Here is a 22,825-nt window from a genome sequence, read left to right as displayed (position 1 = left end):
TATGATGTGTATTACTGATATACAAAACGTGTGTTATTGCTTGTAATAAGACAGCATACCTTTAGAACAATAAAAGAAGTCTGAAGCAGAAAATACACATACATACTTATTTTGATTTGACTATTTAAATGCATTTGACAGCTCTCCCCAGCCTGCAAGCCTCATTAAACCTATAGACAGTTTCATATTAGCTATTATTATTTGTATAACAACAACATTTAGAAGTCTCATCTGAAATTATGGCCCCATTGAGCTAGGTGCTGTCCATATATTGCCAGCATGCCTACCTATAATTTACAATTTTAATTCAAGTTTAGTGAAGTTTTTGTTTGAAAATACAATTCTGAATAGCTTTCCTTGATGTTCCAGAAGATGAGAGGTTGGGCGGGCAGAAGGCTGGACACTTACTATTTAACCAAACCATTTCACAAATCTTTGAAAGTACCACCCTGGTCATACAGTTAAAAGTTTTGCTTAGTGACATAACCTCATGAGAAACAGCTAGTTTTCATGGGAGCACCACACCATTACAACTGAAAGACTGATAGGTACTTAATATGAAATTAAGTCCATCCATTATCAGACATTTGAAATAAAGAAAGAGAAATAACCAACTTAAGTAAAACCAAAAAACCAAACAATGCTGGTGAAATGATGAATAAATATGGTCATTCTGTGCATAGCTATAGTCAAAGAATGACTGCTGAACTATATTGACATATTTTACTTGGTGCAGGAGTTAACAAGCAATAAATTTTTATAGTTCCCGTCTTTAAAATAAAAATACTTCCTTTAGTATATTTGTTAAAAATACCAAACACTTACAAATATAGGTGTGTTTCAGCCACTTGTTACTGAAATGTTGCATCACTAAGGCCTGGTCCACACTACGCAGTTAAATCGATTTTAACCAGCGTTAAATCGATTTAACGCTCTACCCGTCCACACTACAATGCACTTTAAATCGATTTAAAGGGCTCTTAAAATCGATTTCTGTACTCCTCCCCAACGAGAGGAGTAACGCTAAAATTGATATTAGCATATCGATTTAGGGTTAGTGTGGCCGCAAATCGAAGTTATTGGCCTCCAGGCGGTATCCCAGTGCACCAGTGGCTGCTCTGGACAGGTAACTGAACTCTAATGCACTGGCCAGGTATACAGGAAAAGCCCCGCAAACTTTTGAATTGCATTTCCTGTTTGGCCAGCGTGGAGCTCTCATCAGCACAGGTAACAATGCAGTCTCCTGAGAATAGAAAAAGAGCACCCGCATGGACCGCACGAGAGGTACTGGATCTTATTGCTATATGGGGAGAGGATTCAGTGCTAACAGAACTGCATTCCAAAAGACGAAATGAAAAAACTTTTGAAAAAATTTCCAATACCATGAGGGAGAGAGGCCACACCAGGGACTCAGTGCAGTGCAGAGTGAAAGTTAAGGAGCTCAGACAAGCCTACCAGAAAACCAAAGCAGCAAACGGCAGATCCGGATCAGGGCCAAAAACATGCCGCTTCTATGCTGAGCTGCATGCAATTTTAGGGGGCTGCGCCAGCACTACCTCCCCCTAGTCTGTGGATTCTGAGGTGGGGGTTATAATCTCAACCATGGATGAGGATTCAGTGGAGGGGGAAGATGACAAGGAGGAAGAGCTTGCAGAGAGCACACAGCACTCTATTCTCCCCAACAGCCAGGAGCTTTTTGTGATCCAGACGGAATTACCGTCCCAGCCCTCCCAAGCCACTAGCCCAGACAGTGAAGCCAGGGAAGCGACCTCTGGTGAGTGTACCTTTGTAAATATAAAACACAGTTTAAAAGCAAGCGTTTTTTAATGATTGATTTGCCATGAGGGCTTGGCATGCATTAGCAAGCATTAAAGTTACTGGAACAGTTTGTTAACATGCCTAGGGATGGAGCGGAAATCCTCCAGGGGCATCTCCATGAAGCGCTCCTGGAGGTACTCCAAAAGCGTTTGCAGAAGGTTTCTGGGCAAGGCAGCCTTGTTCCGTCCACCATGGTAGGACACTTTACCACGCCATGCATGTAGCAAGTATTCGGGTATAATTGCATGACAAAGCCTAGCTGCGTATGGTCCCGGTGATTGCAGGCATTCAAGAAACATCCATTCTTTATCTCACTCTGTTATCCTCAGCAGAGTGATATCGTTCATGGTAACCTGGTTGAAATTAAGGAATTTTATTAAGGGGACAGAGATGGCCATTCCTACTGGGTTGCTTGCCTGTTGCTTAAAAGAAATCCTTCCTTGCAGGTAGCCAAGCGGGGGGAGAAGAGGGGGGTTAATGGCGCTGAGCTTTTTAGCATTTGGCCAGCAGGAATCTTCCCAGCTACCAGCCACGCGGTGGGGGGGGGAGGGAGAAAAGGGGGGGTGATTAGCAGTGATCTGCCATTATACCAGCCATGCAGTGGGGGGAGGGGTAAAGCAATTCCAGTGTTAGGGTTAGGGTTTGGCGTCTGCTGCTCCTTGTTAAAGAAGCAGCACAGGGAGAAGCTATATGCCTCTTTGTATGCCTTACCATGACCGCATGCAAGCTGAATTGTGATGCCTGGACCTGCGTCTGTGTTGATCTGTTACACCACAGCCGCAGGCACTCAATACTAAAAGAATCCAAATGCGACCTTGTAGTGAAATCACATGTGCTATGTAAGGTGAACAGTGTTGTTCACTGTGAAAGAGTATAACCATTGTTCTGTGAAATGTATCTTTTATAATCCTTCTATCACTATTTTCCCCCACTCATGCAGCTGCAAATTTTTCAAGCCTCCCCAGTCCATCCTGAAGGCTAGCTCAGATAAGGCGGAGGAGGAAGAGGACACGAGATGAAATGTTCACAGAAATCATGGCAGTAACCCGCAATGAAAGAGCTCATCTGGGGGAGTGGAAGGACGTGGTAGCAAAGTACAGGAAAGATGCCAGTGAACGTGAGGACAGGAGGGACCAACGTGAGGATAGGAGGGACGCTCGAGATGAGAGGTGGCGGCAGGAAGATCAGAGGTGTAGGCAGGAAGATCAGCGGTGGCGGGATGCAATGCTGGAGCTGCTGTGTGATCAAACTGACATCCTCCGACATCAGGTGGATCTTCAGGAAGAGAAGCGGGGTCACAGAGTGCCACTTCAGCCCATGTTTAACCACCCTCAGTACTCACCATGTTCCATATCTTGCTCACCCAGACGTGTAAGAAAGCGTGGGGGAAGGCTTTCTGCACCCGCCCACTCCACCCCCATGGACAGTCCAACCAAAAGGCTGTCATTACACTGAAATATCTTTAATGGCCTTTTTCTTCCCTCCTATTCTCCTCCTAAACCACACCCGGGATACCTTGTTAATTCTCTGCCTCTTTATAATTACATGCTTCTTAAACGATAGTAAATTTCCAGAAGCAAGCTGTAATCGAAGGGGGAGGGTGGGTTGCTTACAGGAGGAGTCAATAAAGGGGGGGAGGTTCATGAAGGGGAAACAAACACAGCAGTCACACCGTACCCTGGCCTGTGATGAAACTCATTTTCAAGGCTTCTCTGATGCGCACGGCTTCCTGGTGAGCTCTTCTAATCGCCCTGGTGTCTGGCTGCACGTAATCAGCGGCCAGGTGATTTGCCTCAGCCTCCCACCCCGCCATAAAGGTCTCCCCCTTACTTTCACAGAGATTGTGGAGCACACAGCAAGCAGCAATAACAAAGGGGACATTGGTTTGGCTGAGGACTGAGCGAATGAGTAACATTCGCCAGCACGCCTTTAAATGGCCAAATGCACATTCTACCACTATTCTACACTTGCTCAGCCTGTAGTCGAACAGCTCCTGACCACTGTCCAGGCTGCCTGTGTATGGCTTCATGAGCCAAGGCATCAAGGGGTAGGCTGGGTCACCCAGGATAACGACAGGCATTTCAACATCCCCAACTGTTATTTTCTGGTCCGGGAAGTAAGTCCCTTGCTGCAGCCGTTTAAACAGAGCAGTGCTTCTGAAGATGCGAGCGTCATGAACCCTTCCTGGCCATCCCACGTGGATGTTGGTGAAACATCCCTTGTGATCCACCAGTGCTTGCAGCACCATTGAAAAGTACCCCTTGCGGTTTATGTACTGGGTGCCCTGGTGCTCCGGTGCCAAGATAGGGATATGGGTTCCACCTATAGCCCCCCCCCCCCCCCCCCCGTCGTTAGGGAATCCCATTGCAGCAAAGCCATCCACTATGACCTGCACGTTTCCCAGAGTCACAACCTTTTGTAGCAGCAGCTTAATGATTGCTTTGGCTACTTGCAACATAGCAGCCCCCACAGTAGATTTTCCCCACTCCAAACTGATTCCCGACTGACCGGTAGCTGTCTGGCATTGCAAGCTTCCAGAGGGCTATTGTCATTCGCTTCTCCACTGTGAGGGCTGCTCTCATCCTGGTATTATGGCGTTTCAGGGCAGGGGAAAGCAAGTCACAAAGTTCAAAGAAAGTGCTTTTACGCATGCGAAAGTTCCGCAGCCACTGCGAATCGTCCCACACCTGCAAAACTATGCGGTCCAACCAGTCTGTGCTTGTTTCCCAGGCCCAAAATCGGCGTTCAATGGGTAGAACCTCCCCCATTACCAGCAGGAGCTCCAAAGCGCGGGCCCCCCGCGCTTAGGGAGAAATCAGTGTCCATGTCCTCATCACTCTCGTAGCCGCGCTGCCGTAGCTGCCTCCTCCTCTCCTGCGTTTGCACTTCATGGTTCACCATAGACAGCATGAGAATGCGTGAGGTGTTTACAACGTCCACGATCGCGCTACTGAGCTGAGCAGGGTCCATGCTTGCTGTGCTATGGCGTTTGCTCAGTTCAGCCAGTTAAAAAAGGCGCAAAATGGCTGTCTGATGCTTTCAGGAAGGGAGGGGTGAGGCTGTACCCAGAACCACCCGCGACAATGATTTTTGCCCCATCAGGCACTGGGGTATTAACCCAGAATTCCAAGGGTCAGGGAAGACTGCGGGAACTATGGGATAGCTACCCACAGTGCAACGCTCCGGAAATCGATGGTAGCCTAGGACCATGGATGCACACCACCGAATTAATGTGCCTAGTGTGGACGCATAAAATCGACTTTATAATATCTGTTTTATAAAACCGGTTTAAGTTAATTCGAAATTATGCTGTAGTGTAGACATACCCTAAGAAGAGTATTAAAGAATTTCTAAAACCCTTGCCTGAATAAGGCATCATGTAGCAAAACAGTTTTTTGTGTGAACCTAGGATGGTATAAAATGGAAGATTTACAAGCTTGAAAATGTTCTTGGTAGTTTGTTTCTTGAACTTCGTTTCCATCCAAGTTAGGGCATGGCACTATTACTAATTGCAGCAAACACATTTAACACCATACGGCTTTGCAATGCGTGATTACCATGTCACAAGCTTTTTCATATGTAAACCTTTTCTAAAATCTAATTAGTTGCAAGTGAAACAGCACAAAATGCAAGTGCTTACTAGATTTTTTTTGGTTATAAGAAGTGAAGTAATGGCAGAATGAGAAAAACCCACACACTAGCAAAATTTTAAATGAAGCGTGCACAATATCACACACTTTTGAGCTAACCTGCCATAGCGTTGTGCGGCTGGCATGACCTTAATACCAGCTTGTTCAAGCCTTCTTAACTTTCTGATTTCCTCTGCATCCTTCTCTTTGCACTTGTGCACTGCAGTTTCTTTGGCGCTACCTGAAGGAAACTGACCTATAGTCTTTCCTTTGTTTTGATTCAAATCTACTTGACTTTTCCTGGGGTTTGTCCTGGAAGCCATGCATCCCACCTGCTCCTCTTCATGTTGTCCTGGTGCCTCATTTTGTTCTTCTATGGTTTCTGGATGGTTTTTGCTAGTGAGTTATACAAGGTAGTTTACTGTACAGTACACTGCTTTCTTTACACATTTTGGTTGATACTAACATTTCAAACAATATTTTGATGAATGACACAGAAGACTAAATTGTGCTATGTAGTGCAGGCTATTCTGAAGCCAAATTAAAATAAAACACCTGATGTAAAATATGGGAAATCTTCGAGCACATTCATGTACTACACTAAATTTATGTAACTGATGCATAATAGATTTATTTTCAAAATTCAAGAACAGAAAGATGGTAACTATTTTGACTAATATATATCACATAAAGACTTCGATTCACTGAAAATGAATCATCTCTTCAAAACTGACTCTCGTCATCAAGGACCACATTAGAGCAACAAATTGTACTTTTGACAATTATTTTAATATCTAAATGTGGCATTTAAATAAACCAATATTTTGTCAAACACTTCGGTTTTCAACAGTGAATGTGTCCTGCAACACTGAATAATTCATAGCCAACACTGCACTGCACAGTGAACAACATGATGTCAGGATAATTACCTAAGTTTTGTATTACCTGACTTTCCACTCATGGGATTATGGCTCTTCTGTTGTTTGAAAAAGTAGGGTAAAAATCTATCAGTTAGCTCTAAGTAAGATCTACTTTGCCCATTTTACAAAGCACTGTGTACTTTTACATGTCATGATTTGTTAAAGATTAAAAAATAACATCATTGGAGGGACAAATGGTCTTGACCAAAGCCTTACCTGAAAGGCTTCTCTCCTCCAAGTGGTGAAGTAGCAGTACTCCAGCTCTTCCGGTACTCCTCTCGTTCAGCTTTCTTTTTCCGAAGAGGAGCTGGTACATAGGCAGTCTGGTTACTCTTGTTCGGGAGATACTGGTTAAAAGGCACAACTGATTTAGGTTCGCCATACGACGTCCGCCTTGCAGACATATCATCTTTTTTCACATCTGGCATCTTTCGGTGTGGCAAGTCAGACTCAGAGTCACTCCCTCTCCCTATTAAGGAATAAGAAAAAAGGGTAATTTTACTCTAATTTGCCAAAATGAAAACAAAATCCTTACTTAAAAATACAACAGTATTTTATAATAATGGGCCAAAATACTACAGTTTACTACAGTATCTTGAGACATCTCTAAAAGTTGTTTGTCTTCCTTACAGAAAAAAAAAACAATCTCAGTTGAACTAACATTTGCTATAGAAACTTCAAACACACACAGCTAGTTATAGTGGATTTATATTCCTATTTTAATTCAGTCAGTGAAATAGGGGCCACACTCCCTACAGTGGTAACAAATGGAAGTCTATTCCAGTGGCCTACCTTCTGCAGACAAAAACCCAAAACTAATAGAATTCAAGAAAAAGGTCACTGCAAGTTTCTTTTTCAAAGGCTTGATCAGTTGTCCAACATCACATCAGATTTCCATCAGTATCCAATGATATAAACCAGCTGTATAAACCCAAACTCAAGTTTACGTGACCTCAAGCTTGATCCTGGCTCTGCCACATCCCAACCCTAACCACAAAGCTACTGGTTATTTTGAGGCCAGGTGCAGTGTGGGGGGGGGGGTCTGGGTCGGTCAGTCGCTCTCTCTCTCTATCCTGGACCTGAGACACCTTTCCTGCTGAATGTTTCAATGAAACTGGCATGTTCCAACAGTAATTTTCAGTTTTGACAAATCTGCATTTTTCAACAAATAAATGTTATGCCAAAAAATTCCCAGCAAGCTCTACTTTCTACAGGAATAGGCAGATACCATCTCTTTTCAGAATTATGCTAGGCCAATTTAGATACCCACAGGCTAGGCATGACTTTGGACAATTGTAAACCAAGAGACTCAGGGCATGTCTACACTACAGCCCTAAGCCAACCTATGTTAGGTCAACTTACAGCCACTGCAGTAATTATTGTTGTGGCTGATGTCCAAATATCCCTCCTTCTGTTAGTGCTGCGCATCCTCACAAGGAGTGCTTCCACCAACTGAAGAAGGGCAGTGTGGGGGGCTGACAGCCCTCTGTGTAGTCCCCCCGCCATGTTTCTCACCTCACTGCTCCTGGCCAGGAGTGGATGGGGCATCTGCCCGGGCTTCTTCCTCCCTGAACTGAGAGTGGGGAGCCTTCGGGTAGCAGCCCAGCTGGGGACGGCCTGGCTCTAGAAGCCCAGCTTTCTTGACAAGACAGCAGACGGCCAATGTAAATAATGCAGTGTCTACGTGTACACTGCACAATCCTAACTGCACCAACATAAGCACTACAGCTTTCATGTCAGTGTAGTAAGGCATTTACATCGGCAGGACAAGGCTTTAGTGCAGGGGTGGGCAAACTTTTTGGCCTGAGGCCACATTTGGGAATAGAAATTGTATGGCAGGCCATGAATGCTCACTACATTGGAGTTGGGGTGTAGGAGGGGGTAAGGGCTCTGATTGGGGGTGTGGGCTCTGGGTGGGGTTGGGGATGAGGTGTTTGGGACATAGAAGGGTGCTCTGGGCTGGGACTGAGGAGTTTGGAGGGCGGGAGGGGGGTCAAGACTGGGAGAGGGTTGGGGTGCGGGAAGGGTTGCAGGCTCCGGGGGGATGTGGGCTCTGGGGTGGGGCTGGGGATAAGACTGACCAGTATTCCCTGCTCCTGACATTTGAAACAGTGGTTCAAGGGGCCTCTCTGGCTGCATGAAGGGAACAAGCAGCATGTCTAGTGCCACAGATGGCTAAGTATGGGATTTTATTTATTTGTGCACAAGGGGTAGCTGTACTCTTATGTCTGTCAGTCTGTCTATAGCTCTATTATAAAATTTAAGAGACTGCTAAATATTCTTCTCTGTTCCTTCTTGCAGAGTCCAGTGCCTGGGTGAGGACATCAAGCCAACTCCCAAATGGAGATGCTAACCAAAGGCCCAGTTAGTGCAACTGCTTACTGGTTTCTAGTTAACATGTTTTAATGGTGCAAGAACTGACTGCCAGCTTTAACCAGCACAGAGTTCCCAACACCACAGGGAATCTCAGCTGGCCAGTTAGGATCAGAACCAGTTTCTTTTGTGCTGCCCAAGAGGAGTGAAGGGGCTGGATCTTACCTCAGAATCTGCCCCCCACAATCTGTAAACTAAAATGATTATTTTTAATAGTGAGGATGATTGACTAGAAATGATGGATTTGGAGAACATACTATCCAGGCAATTACATCATGCTTATCACGGAAGTAACTGAGAAGCTAGCCTAGAGCGTTCTGTGAGGCAGGTTGAAGAGAATTCATTTCTCTCCTAGAAGCTTTGAGCTAGAATCAGGCTTAAGACAAGCTCAAAGTCTACTTCCTAGAGGACACTTGCTAATATTCTCAGTACCCCATACTGACAACTGGACACACACAGAGAGCAAAGACTGAAGCAGCAGCCATGCTGACGATCAGGAGCTGCATGCCCTGGCTAACAGGGGATGCAAGGACATCAAGTCACTCCGTTTCTGAAATGCTGAATATCTTGCCAAGAATTGCCATAACTGTATTTTCATAAGACTGCACTTCAAAACTCTTTTAGGTATCAACAATTTCCAAGAGGTTTCCTTTTCCTCTTAGACGACCAGTTTATTTATATGGCATTTCATTTTTTCAACATTTTCCCCCCTTCTGCATTCTTAGTTCTTGCGCCAGCCTAGCTTATTAGCTGATGTGCTTCTGCACACTGTGTCTGCTACCCCATAACCCAGAGAAACACTATGTCATAAATTACACTTGTAAGGTATAACTCATTTTACTATACTACGTTATAGTAAGTGAGGTAGATTTCAAATAAATTGCTGGCAAAATTATCTATCTAAAGACTCAAGAAACAAAAATCTGGAATCAAAGAATGTTTCTTTTACCAATTCACAGGAGACATCATGATTCAGAAATTGCATCCAGCTTTTGAATGGCTGCCTTTGCACTGAAAGCACTGGGTGACACATTCAATGTTTTGCATGTGTCTTGTTATGACCGAAACTTACCATCGCTGCTTCCTCTGAGCACTACATCTGGAGATGGTGTCTGCTGTGAGCGGGAACCAAATGAATCCAGACTGTCAAAGGAATCATCTCTGCCGTGGCGAGGGGGGGAAAGGGAATCGCTGCGTTCAGAGTCCCAACAATCAATATAACCACTGTCACGAATGTTGCGTTTGGGGCTCTCAATATCTTCAGTTTCCTACATGGAAATACAGACGGTACCTCTTCAAAAAAGTCAGTGACACAAAAATGAGATCCACTATGCATCTGAGTACAAAGTATCTTTCTAAGGCACTAAAATCTCTTCCCTCAACCATAGCTTTTTTTTGTTTGTTTGTTTTCAAATAAAAAACATGAGATTGCAATAAAATCTCATTTCATACCAATTAAGAGGAACACACATGCTTTGGATTAATATAGTTATTTGAAATACAGTTCCAATAGGCAGGTTAATAAAACTATCAAAATTGAAATAAACCTGAAACTTGACTTGTCTTCCATAGTCCATAGCACACTGGCAAAGGCGTTATAAATTTGATCTCATGGCTGAGTTGGGGATAAGCTCACTATTCTCCAGATTAATTCCTCCAATCTATCTATTGTATCTGGCTGGGACACCAGCAGGCAGCATTTGTTGTTGTCGCCTCAGCTCGGCAAAATAATGAAGCAGTGTATCCCAGTCTCCCTGTACCTTCAAGAGAAATTCCTGTTATGAAAGAGGGATGTCTTTCTAAAGCAATCAGCAATGAAAAATATGCAAAATGCTTTTCCTGATGCCTCAGAAGAATTCAGTCGTGCTCTTTACTCTTTGCCAGCTCTTGGCTCTGGGGGATATGAAAGCACTTGTAGCTGACCCACATGTTCAGAGTAATGAGAACAATGGTTGTCTTTGACAGCCCTGTGATTATAAATTCTTTCCAGCGCAAGCAGCACATACTAAAACTCTGAAACTCCAGCAGAGGGAAAGGTCAATGGAAGCCATCCTCACCCTTGCATTATAATAAATCCCTTGTTTCAGCCAGTTTCTTAACATTAATTACAATAGCACAGGCTGAGAAAAGCAAAAATAACTACTCTCTTACTCAAAAGATAAACCTCTCTGTTTTTTTTCTCCACCAGACTGACACTGAAAAACTCAAGTGATGCGGGTGACATCATCAGACTAACATTTTTCAATCTGAAAAGACTGGAATGTGAAACTTTTTCCTGACACACTTAAAATATTAATTTTAACCTTTCCAACACCCATGGGCTACAGATAATTGGAGCTCGATAACTGAGGGGAGAGTAGCTCCCATTGCCCTCTACGGCTACTGTTGCCATTATTAGTATTGCCAGTGATCATATCAATCAACATCATGGTACAATAAAGTCAACAACCTCCTTAGCAAAGGAGAATTACGGCAGAAAGAGCAGCTGAGAAGGGGAGCATCATAATATCAATCTAAAGTTCAATATTCAAAGGGAGAGGCTCAGAGGGAAACTCGTGTCTTGTAGACTTTCCAAGAAGAAGACTTAATTAGAGCCACTAAATAACTTGCTGCCAAAATACCAAAGTATGTCCAGCACCAAAGGTTCCTTAAGGCCAAGCAAAATCACAGTAATGCCAATAGTTAGAGAGTACACAAACTGGGAATATACTCAAGTTTTGTTTTATTTTTTAATTTAAAATATGTTAACAAATAGTAATTTAATTCTATGGGGTTTTCCTCCTTTATCCCTTGTTTAGGGATGGTATAGGTACGCACACATAAACACTGTTCAACATATACCACCTCTGTCTTCCTAAAATCTATATTAAGTATACAGCTCCAAGAACAAAGATTACATCCTCTCAAGATCCTCTTTGCCCTTTTCTTCAAAACTATCTGAAATCTCTTCCAAATCCAGATTCAGAAAAAGCTCCCCATCTCTACATACCAATCAGCTATATTCAATCCTCTGGCAGGCTTCCATTTTCTTAAAATAATGTTTGAAAGTCATGGAAACGCTCAATAGCAAGAGGGATAGAAATCAGATGAACTATTTGAAAGTACAGGCTGAAAAACACATTCTTCAGCTCTTTCATTCTTTAAAACCCTGAATGAAGTGTCAATGAACAGATTACAAAATTCCCTATTTTATTAACCCGTTAACTTTAATTTAGTTTACTTTTTAATTACTGGCAGCTACAGGTAAAAGTAAGGAAGCATACAAGAGATGGCACAATAGACTGTAGTAATTCTCTTGTAAACATGTTCTATTTAGCTTTCCCGTTGGCACCTCATTCTCCCAAAAGATTACTGTTACTGGCGATTACAGATACCTGCTCTAATTTTGAGTGTGTGTTATCTACTGGATAATAACCACTCTAAGTATCATTTACATCTGTATTGTGACACTTTTTGAAAAGATAATCTCATAGCATGCCATAATGCACTGGTCTTTCATATTCATCTGGCAAAAATCAATGCATAACCTTGCGGTAGTAAAAGTTGATACAACTGCCAAAATTTAAAACCTATTTCCCAGTCACTTTTATATATTCCTTTTCAAACTATTGAATACATTCAAAGTGCTCTATGGATTAACTGTTTACATTTTTCAGATTAAAAGCTGGATGAGTATGCAGTAAAGCAGGTTAAAACAAACAAAATTAAAAACTGACTGAATAAAGTTAAAAAAGGATTTCAATGGAGGTACTACTAGCACATACGGAAAAGTCACTTGCTGTCAAAGCCATTTTTAAATTCAATGGAACTGTGCCAGTGTAACCCTTCATTTATAAAGGAGTGCTCTTGCCATCCAGCCTAAACTAAATTAATGGAGTGCTGCACAACATAGTTAAAATGTTCTAAATTACAACAACAAACCTCTTAAAATTCAACCACAAAATAACTCCAGGAGAATTGATGTGGGGCATAAAGAAGGAGTAGGAAGGCAAGGTAAGAAATACAGGACTAGCAACAGTCATATAGTACCATCCAACTAATATCTTTGTTTACTACGCTGAAAAGTTTATGATGATACAAACATTCAACCATTAGGAGATTCCCTTCATTGGCTCCCCCTCCTCCACTGTAGCAAATTCAAGTTTCTTCTTCTTGTCTTTGACCTGCTGAATTTTGCCCCCTCCCTCCTTATCATCTCTTCCCTCCTAATGACACCAGCTTTTAAACACCATTTATCCCCTTATCCCACAACAGTCTTCTAGACTTTCTTCCAATCTGTCCTCTTCATAAAAGGACAAGGTGTGTGAAGTAATATCTTTCATTGGACAAACTTCTGTTGGTAAGAGAGACAAGCTTTCAAGCTTATGCGGAGCTCTTCTTCAGGTCTGGGAAAGGTACTCCCAGTGTCACAGCTAAATGCAAGTTGGAACAGATTGTTTAGAATAAGTAGTTAGCACAACAATAAGGTCCGTTATTACTTTTCCACAATTTTCCATGGCTTGTCTGCAACTCAGCTGCAATTTTTTGACAATCATCCTGCAATTCAAGTAGGGCCTTAAAAATATATGAAAAATGCATCATGGGGAGCTAACACCTCCATGTACCAAATGGCACCCTTACTACTCTGCTTTTTTGTCTGAGCCCATCTCCCCACTCTTCAACCGTCTTTCAGATTGCAAATTCTTTGGGGTTGGGACTGCAAAGCCATGATTCATTCAGGTCATTCCAAATGAATGCCAATATACTTTTATACCTCCAGACGCAATCAGGTATGCGGCATATACAGAATAGAGTAAGGAAAGACTATTTTAGAGCTGTTTTAGAAAGTTCTGAAGTATTTTACTAAGATTTTTTTGTATCCCACTGAGCCAGATACCTCAGTCACCATGAGTCCCACTATATAGGGTTCGGCAAGGCAAAAATTCCTTTTAAAATGAGCTCAGTATGCTTTATATACCTTAAAGTATCACATTTTTAAGGGCTGAGATCTCAGGACCTTCCAGCGGGTGGTACACGAAATCTCCCCTTTCCAGAAACACAAAACTCCCATTCCTAGCCTGACAAGATTACAAAATAACACTGAAACCATGATGTTTTTATGTACGTTAAAGCTGTCACTGATGTAGGGCTTAATTTTTCCAACCTTGAGCCTTACCCAAGTTTAATTTTTTTGTGGTGGAGGGAGGGAAACAGAGAAGAAGGAGAGAACAAGCCCTTGGTAGATTGGTACAGAATTAAAATAAAAAAAGAGGTAGTTTTTGAAGCTGCCCAGCACTTTACAATGACAGAGTTAAGTCACAGGGCAATGGACCAGGAAGGCAGTGAGGAAGTCACAGGTACATCCTACAGTTATAACTGAATTTATTATCTCCATATATGTAATTTACACACACACGTAAATATTAAAAACTTTGCTATTGCCCTATTGCTGAAGGAAGAGGACTTTTGCCAGTAAGACCCCCTCCTTTTCCCATTCCACTGCAGAACAAGGCAATTTGCCATCTTTACTTGCTCCTGTGGCTGGGTACACACAAGCTGTGGGCACCCCTAAGAAAGTTGGCTCCAGAGAAAGGAAGATTAGCAAGATGGCAGTCTATCTAAAGGCTTCCTCATCCCACTAGAATGTAGGAACTGAAATATATTGGTCAAGTTGTTCTTCATTTCCTGGGACAGTTTAATGCAAGTCCCTAAGGATCCTATAGTCAGAAGTGACCCAGATGAGTCAGTAGCAGACAGCAGTGCAGAGGCAAGCTGATTATGCCAGCCAGCCGTGGTACGATGGACTGCTTTATATGCGAGGAAAATCAACAGTCTTTCTGAGACGCAGTGGGTGGCAGAATCTACTTCTGTGGTGGGAGACTTGGGAGGGGAAAGAGGAGAATCCAGAGATTTGGAATGCCAGGTGCCAATATGCCATTAACTACGTATTCACTATCCCGGTGACCCCAGCAGAACCACAGGAGCAGCAAGTTGAGGAGTATCAACATCCACTGCAGCCTACTGTAAGTGCCCTGACTGAGCCATGGGAATGGTGCTACTACCCTCTACACTGGCCTCTTCCCAGCAGCAGAACCTGGCTGGTCTGGCCTGCTCTGCTCTATAGTGGCCTGTAAATTCTGACATTCATTTTCATCCAAGATTTAGAGTTTGACAAAATACAGATTATCAAGGTTCTGCTACATGTGACATGCATATACAATCCCTTCCCCCATTCACTTTGCCTTTCTACACCGGTTGAAACGATATATCTTGACATGAAACTTGTGGTGCAACTGAAAAAGGGCTGAGGGAAATATTGTTCACCACGGTCTGTGTGTTCAAATATGTTCTTTAATCTGATTCTCCCTAGGTTCACTGACTCACTCTGCAAGTCTCTCTATTGAGAACAGGCAATCAGTTTGCCATAAGCAAAGATCAGAAAAAACAAATTATCAATGTTACCATTTTAACAAGAGCTGGGCAACATATTTTCAGCAAATAGTAAATTCCCCAAAATATGAATTTTTAGGCTACCAAAAGTATTTGCAAATTTGGGTCAAATTCATTAAATAGTTCTGGTAAAAAAAAAAAAAGTCAAAATGGTTCTTTTTAACGATTTAGCAACAAAACGTTTAGACTTTTGTTTTGGCACAGCATTTCACTTCAAAATGTAGCCAATTAAAAACACCAAACAAATAAAAGGGTGAAAAACCTGAAAACAATCTAATATGTTTATGATATGTTTCATTCAACCCAAAACAAACCAAAAAAAGTTTGTTTCAGGTTAAACTGAACCTAATTTTTACCCTCAAATTTTTCAGTTTGGCCCCTGAATCAAATCATCACTTATTCACTCAGCTCTAACCATAATTCTATATGACCATTTTGAAGTCCTACTGCTGGTAATTTCTGCATCACTAGTGCCACCTGCAAAACTGGCTCCCCACCCGCAAAAAAAAGAAAAGAAAAAAAGGCCAAGCCTGTATTTACAGTTGTTTAGTATCAGCAGGAGCTTTTCCAAAAAAGTTATGTAGCTAACTCCTCAGCCCACCATCCACCTCTAGCTTTCATTACAACAAACATCAGAAAGAATTTTTATGGGACTTCAAACTTCAACAATTAAAAGCCTCAAACACGCTAACAAAAAAAAGATACCTTTCTCATCTGTGCCAGCAATCCTTCAAACTCCTTCAGGTTCAGTGTTGCTCCACTGTATGAAGTGCATCTGTTTGCTGCTTTCCCCAGCCAATAAATGGTAACTAGGACCTGCAGAAATCAGTGAACATTAATTGAAAATCTACACAATTACTTTGCTAAATTTACTTTTCCTAAGTACCTCTTCATTTATTTTTAACTCTGAATCACTGGTGGATTTGAGAATTTGTTCTAAATCTGTATTCCACACTGGGGAGTGGGAAGGGATGTTGGTTAAATGGTTAACAACAAACACATGAAGCATCTATTAAAGGTAAAATAATCTTGTAGAGTTTGCAGCTTATGAAAAAGATACACTAAGCTTGCTAACATTTTAATAATAACCGACTGCTGTGTCACATCTGGCTGAAAAGTAAGCAGCAAAAATAAACCTCAAGAATAAAAATTAGGTACAATATTCGAAAGTACTCCCAAAGTGAAGAGAGCTCAGAAGAACTACCTTCCAATAATGAAGGCTTCTAAATAAAGTTAAGGGTGGCAGGAAAATATGACTTACTAATAATGGTGTTCCTTAATTAAAATACATAAGGAAATAAACAACAAAATGTTTGTAACAAATATGCCAGGGTCTATTTGAAGAAGAGAAAGGCTAGTTCAATTTCTACCCACCCCAATATTACTGATAAGATTCAATGCATTTCACCTCTAGTTTAATGGTTCCAGATATACCCAGACCAATACTAAAAATAAAAGCCTGGACAATCTGGCAGTTTTTCTGCAGCTTAGGCAGAATGAGTTGATGGTTTCACCTAACTTTCAACTGGACATCTACCCCAATGAAAAAAAACCACCATCAGAACTAAGGCCAAGGCCTAAGTCTATAGACCTTTATATACATACTCATCCCTTGAGGAAGTTGCTCCAGGTTAAGAATATATACAGTGATGGAGCCAAGAAGAGAAACTTATTCTGGCACTGGCAGGACTGTATCTATTCTGGGGATAGAGAATTTCAGTTGCCCCAAGGCTATCAAAATCCAACACTTTTCATGAAAGCTAAAATTCTCAATTTTTTAGAAAGACAAAAAGTCATTTTCTGGACCCTTTGTGTCTTATAATTTAAACCTTTTAAAGAAAGCGTTTCAGTTTTATTAATAACCCCAGATTTGATGGCAAATGAAATTTAAGTAAACACAGAATAACAAATTCATGTGAAAACAGTTCACAGCACATGCTCTCTAGTAAAGTAAAAATACTTGCAGATTCAGTACTATTCAGAACTAAGAAGCTGTCTAATGCATTTTCCTACCCAATTATGTGATGAGATGAGGCTTATGCCAGGTTCAATTAATTTTGCAAGCACTCAATCATTTGATCTCCTCCTTATCCAGGGTTGAAAAAACTTCCAGACAAATATCACCTTTGCAAGCAATTCTGACTAGCTGCCAGTCTGGAGTACAGAATAATGCATAAGAAATGTCTACATTACATAGAAAGACACTTATGAATCCTTCTTAATGTTAATTTTAAGAACATCACATCCACATGAAACCTTTTAGCCAATTTCAAGTGAGACAGACACCCCAAATGCCATTGAAAAAAAACATTCCCATGTATCTTTGTGTCCTGGAAAATAAAAGATATTACTCTAGTGATGACAGGAAAAAGACAGGATGAAATAATTCTGTCTTTTTTACCTGTAATCATAATTGCAGCTTGAAAATTTATAAAGGAAAGGTCTTGGCATTTCATAAAATCATTACATCAGGGTTGGAAAGGACCTCAGGAGGTCATCTAGTCCAACCCCCTTCTCAAAGCAATCCCCAGTCAGTTTTTCACCCCAGTTCCCTAAATGGGCCGCTCAAGGATTCAACTCACAACCCTGGGTTTAGCAGGCCAATGCTATTCCCCCACTGTAGGGGGATGTCAGCCAAATACAAATTGAATTTACAGTAGTTGACAGTAAAGCCAGGTTTGCCTGGCCTTTAATAGAGTAACTAACTCTGGGACTAGCTAAGTTCAGACTTTTCCCCCCCTTCACTTTACCATTACAAAATCATTACTACTGCCACTGGCTGAAATCAACAAAAAGTTAAACTTAATAGTATTAAGCCTACTCTGCTTTTGAAAACGCATCCTTCTTGGAAAACATACACAGCACTCTGGAAACTCAAAGAGTCAGCTAGCAAGTCAAACGAGAAATGACAATTGAACAGTTTAGATCCACATAATGTGAACGCAGTTTTGATCGTATTATCTTCTTGAGATGCTCTGCACAAATGTATAACCAAATTATAATCACTGTATGCCTAGTACATTCAGAAAGGGCAAAAAAAGTCTAGCTTTTTATGTGTTAAGTGGTGTTAATCAAAATTAGACTGGTAGTCAAGAGATTAAATTGTTTACTTCTTTATTTAGTCAGAGACAACAACACTAGCACAGTTCTATTTCGTTTGCAGAGATGGTCTGCCTTTGTAGCACTATAGTTAGTTTCCAATGAACTATGCATGGTCAATGTACAAAAGAACTTTCCAGATTTGCATCACAGTACTAGCTTTTACAATCTAAATTCTAACTCAGTCCAAAGGATTATCCAGAGAAGAAAGTACTGCAGATTAAATACTTACATTTTTCAGCTTCCTACTGTTTTCAATGTTCCTGGATGCACCCACAAAAAAGAGAGAGAAAAGAAAAATCAGAAAGTAGACACTGTTTCCAAGAGCGTATATGCAGGAGGTCACGTGGTTCCCCTAACAAAAGCCTGCAGGATGCTTCTGCTGGTTGGAAACACAAGAAAGCTAGGAAGATGTAGTGCATTCATTCATAATGTGGGAGTATTTTGCAATCATTACTGCAATCATTAAATTACAATGCTTTAACAGCAAAGAGAAAATATGTTGTAGAAGTCCCACTGCCAAGAATGAAATATAGAGCTGCTGATTTGTATACAAGGAAGATTAAAGTCCTAAACCCTAAAATCTACTCTATTGTAGTCCAAGGGTCAAATTTTGCTCTCCAATATGTCACGAATACCCAACAGATTTAATAGGAGTTGAACATGCATACACCAAGGAAGAATTTAGCACTAAATGTTTAAACAAACATGGTTTGCCCCACAGCAAGTCTCACAAAGAAAATAAACATCATGCAGAGACCAGAAGGGAGATGAAACAATAATATAGATGATATTGTGAACTACAGTCTCCTCTAGTGCACTAGTAGTAGATTTATAGTCTGCTTTGTGAATGTATATTTAGCACTCCCATCGAAGACGAACACCCTTTTCGGGCAAAGTCAATCTATTTCTTGGCCAACATTACTTCAATATGGCTGGAAGTCATAAGTTAGGAACCTACATGAAGTTTAAGGTTGTGAAAACACAAACAACGGGGAAATTATATGACTGCGCTTCAAATTCAACTTATTTTTAGCCAAGAAACTTCTTGGAGAACTGAGGATAAAAGGAATGTGTTTAACACTTCTGGGTATTAGACAAACAAAACAAACGTACTGCAAATGTTTAGCTGAGATTGTCCCCAGAATAAAATTAAAAGCCAATTCACTTCAAACTACCCAAGTGCACTCTGGTGATAAATTTATCAGACTGCCAGAAACCAGAATGTTTGTTTACATTTATGAAAATATTGAAAGCTTGAAAAATAAAGGAACTTCAAATAATTTGCCACTTTTTCAAAACATTCTTCTTCCAGTACCTGCACCCTAAAAAAATATTGTTCATATTTTCTTTTCCACTGCAATTTTAGTATGAAAAAATGTATGTAACCTGATTACAGTCAGCCTATTTCTTTAAAGCATTAGATCATAACTTTTATAGCTGAATGATCAAAAATACCATATGTTTAAAACACATTCCATTTAAAATGCACAAAAATAAATCAACTCTCAAGAAGGCGGATTACCTATGCCAACAGGAGAACCCCTCCTGTTGGCACGTGTAGCATCTACACTGCAGCTTTGCAGCTGGCCTGCTGTAGCATTTTAAGTGTAGACAAGCCCTCAGTCAAATTTATGACAAGATGATTTGCTTTTACACCTCTCATTCCCCTAATTTCTCTTGATAGGACCATCCTTGAAAGACACAATGGCCCAGTTGCTAAGGTGCTAGCCTGGGAATTGGGAGACCTAGGTTCAAGTCACTCTCCCACAGTCTTCCCGTGTAACCTTGGGCAAGTCACTTACTCTCTCACTGCCTCAGCCCCCAACTGTGAAATGGGAATAATACGTCCCTGCTTCACAAAGGTATTGAGGATCATAAAATTAGTGTCTGATCACCTCAGAACTTTAATGGAGGCCATATAGATTGATAATATAATCAGCAACAATCTATGCACTTTGCTGCAGGAAGCTTTTGCATGCAGTAAACTTGATACCTCATCCTCACAGTTTACACAGAAGTTCCAGGGTCAAATGAAATATTTTGCAAGATTGCTCTACAATCCATTGGTCATTCTGAAGAATAAACAGACTGCAGCTTTCTCTATCCTGAAAGGTCTTAGTTTCGCAAGAGCCTTCAATAAGTAGATCAAAATTACTGATTGGAGTCCTATAAAGCATCTTGAAAACAGTTTAATCTGCAACAACAAGGCTTGGGATTTTTTAAATTCACATAGTGCTCTAACAAACTAGATAGAAGAGAATGTTATCAATCTAGGATGCTTTTTGAACAATGCTTTTATTAGCATTGCTCCAGCATTTGAAAGCTTTTGGGCTTGCTATAACTGAAAATAAAGAAAACCAGCTTCTTCCTCTGAGGGGGAATTTCTGAACAGAACATCTAGTCTAGGCAGCAATGTGGATTCTGAAAGCTTAGCTTGTCTCTCTATTTTACATGAATGTCATTGTTGTTCATCCTTAAACATTTACAGTTAAACCACACATATCCAGAGTGTTAAGGACCTAACTATAAACTGGTATTGTACTTACTTGACTGTTATTCTGTTTGATGTGTCCTGAAGGTCACCCGGGTCAAAAAGTTGAGATTCTTTAAGCCCCAGCTCTTTGCAGCCTCTTAAGAATAAGATGGTGTTGTCCTGAAATGAGGCAAACAAAATTTAACTCCTCTTTATTACAGAAGATTAGCAAAATGAATCAACCCCTCCTCTTCCTTACCTAAATTACTGGATCATTTCCAATTACTTAATTCACTAAATCTAGGACTAACACATTGCCAATTATATAATAAAATTTCACTTTGAAGATACCAGAGGAGGTGGAAAGAGAGATATTTTATCTTTGAAATTCATAACTGCACCACGTTCATTCAGTTCTCCTTGTCAGAAGTCACATGGCAAGATTTTTTTTAATATATAAAAATGGTTGACATGCCATCTGAAGTTATGCCAGCTATCTGCACAACTCTGATCCACTGCAAGTCCTGAGGCCAATGGCCATATTTCACAATCAGTCAAAAAGCACAGGTATATAATATATTAATTCACCACTCTAAGTATGCTATGAAAATGTTAGGCTTACATTAACTGGCCAATTACTTCTAACTAGTGTACTTAATTACTCCGCTGTCCTCCCTCCTTAGCCAGCCAAAAGTGGAGGGTAGGAAGGAGAGAAAGACAGTCATTCTCTTCTTTTCCTCAAGCTGGAAATGTGAAACCACATTTTTCAAACAACGGAGACCTTTTCTACAAAAGAAAGATGCACTAATTTAGTTAAATCAGTATCCACACAGGAATATATGCATGCTTAGGCCTGGTCTACATCTAAAACATATCTAGCTATGTTGCTTAGGGGTGTGAAAATGTCACATCCCCTCAGGGATCTAGCTAAGACGAGCTAAGCCCCCGTGTATCCACTGCTAGAATTCTTCCATCAACCTAGTTATCACCTCTCAAGGGGGTGGATTTTCTACAGTGATGGCAAAACCCTTTCTGTCATCAACCTAAGACAGAGTCAACTGAATTTAGCAGACATAAATTACATCAGCATAAAGCTGTCACAGGTAGTGTATCACTTGTGTAGACTTGGCTCCTTGCACCAGCACTGCGTGTAGGCATCAGGAGGGCTTTTATCAACGCACAGTGTGGTTAAACCATGAGTATGTATCCCAGTGTGCAATTTGCCGTTATCTGGCACATTATCTTTTGGAAAATTTTGGAAATCCATGATGGGCTAGAAACAAGTCACACAAGGGTGACTGGGAGCAAGAGGTCAAGTTCCTATCATGCACTTTTGCCATCCCATAATACCATCCATACCCATTTTCATGCCTTATCTTAAAAATCCCACAAACCCATGTAGCACTTCACACTGTCCACCATCTCTGACAGAAGTGTGGAGCCTGCACAGCTCTGCACTATTGTTATGAGTGTTGCAAGCACAGGGTGAACGATCCTCTGGTATCTGCAGAGTCGCAGGACAAAACCGTAGCAGCAGGACACATGATGATGGCGTGGAGGACAGGCTGCTGATAGACATAGCAAAAATTAATTCAGGGTTGTTATTGGCACTCATGAAGGAGCTGCAAACAGAGGAGTGCTGCTTCTAGGCCTGAGAAACAAGTGCTGACTGGTGGGATCACATCATAATGTGGGTTTGGTATGACAGGAAGTAACTGCTGAACTTTCGGATGCACAAGGCCACATTCCTGTGTGCTGAGTGTGCCCGTGCCCCAGACCTCCAACCAGACGTGGGGTGGTGACTCTTGCATTTGGGAAGGCTGGGCATGAGCGCCGGAAGCTCCCTAGAAGTGGGACAGGCCTCCGGCACCTGGACCAGAGCCCCATCCCCCCCCACACTCGGTTACCTCTGCCCGAGGCTCTGTCCGCAGTCCATCCCCGCTCCACCCCAATGCCTTGCTTCTGCTCAGCCTCTTCCCTCGAGGGTTCACCCCCACTCCACCTCTTCCCACCCCAACACTTCCCCCGAGGCCACCCCCGCCTGCCACTTGCCCCATTCCGTCTTCTCCCCCAAGAACCCT

The 22,825-nt window shown here is 41.5% G+C and overlaps 1 protein-coding gene across 11 annotated transcripts in view; it reads right to left on the bottom strand.

The window, feature by feature from the left end:
* LIMCH1 (LIM and calponin homology domains 1) overlaps positions 1–22,825 on the bottom strand; it is a 305,429-nt gene that overhangs the window by 92,979 nt on the left and 189,625 nt on the right. For 7 of the 11 annotated variants that reach the window (XM_030563853.1, XM_030563854.1, XM_030563849.1 and 4 more), the window contains exons 4-9: positions 20,818–20,924; positions 18,501–18,531; positions 15,875–15,985; positions 9,813–10,008; positions 6,584–6,836; positions 5,568–5,843 (exon numbers count right to left, since the gene is read on the bottom strand). In XM_030563853.1, the coding sequence (XP_030419713.1) occupies positions 5,568–5,843; positions 6,584–6,836; positions 9,813–10,008; positions 15,875–15,985; positions 18,501–18,531; positions 20,818–20,924 (974 nt within the window). The remainder of the gene's footprint in view (positions 1–5,567; positions 5,844–6,583; positions 6,837–9,812; positions 10,009–15,874; positions 15,986–18,500; positions 18,532–20,817; positions 20,925–22,825) is intronic. The other 4 variants (XM_030563852.1, XM_030563856.1, XM_030563858.1 and 1 more) reach the window with 1 other exon arrangement.

Source organism: Gopherus evgoodei, chromosome 5 (genome assembly GCF_007399415.2).
Source record: "Gopherus evgoodei ecotype Sinaloan lineage chromosome 5, rGopEvg1_v1.p, whole genome shotgun sequence".
NCBI classification, from domain to species: Eukaryota; Metazoa; Chordata; order Testudines; family Testudinidae; genus Gopherus; species Gopherus evgoodei.
This window is presented reverse-complemented; position numbering and strand designations above follow the sequence as displayed.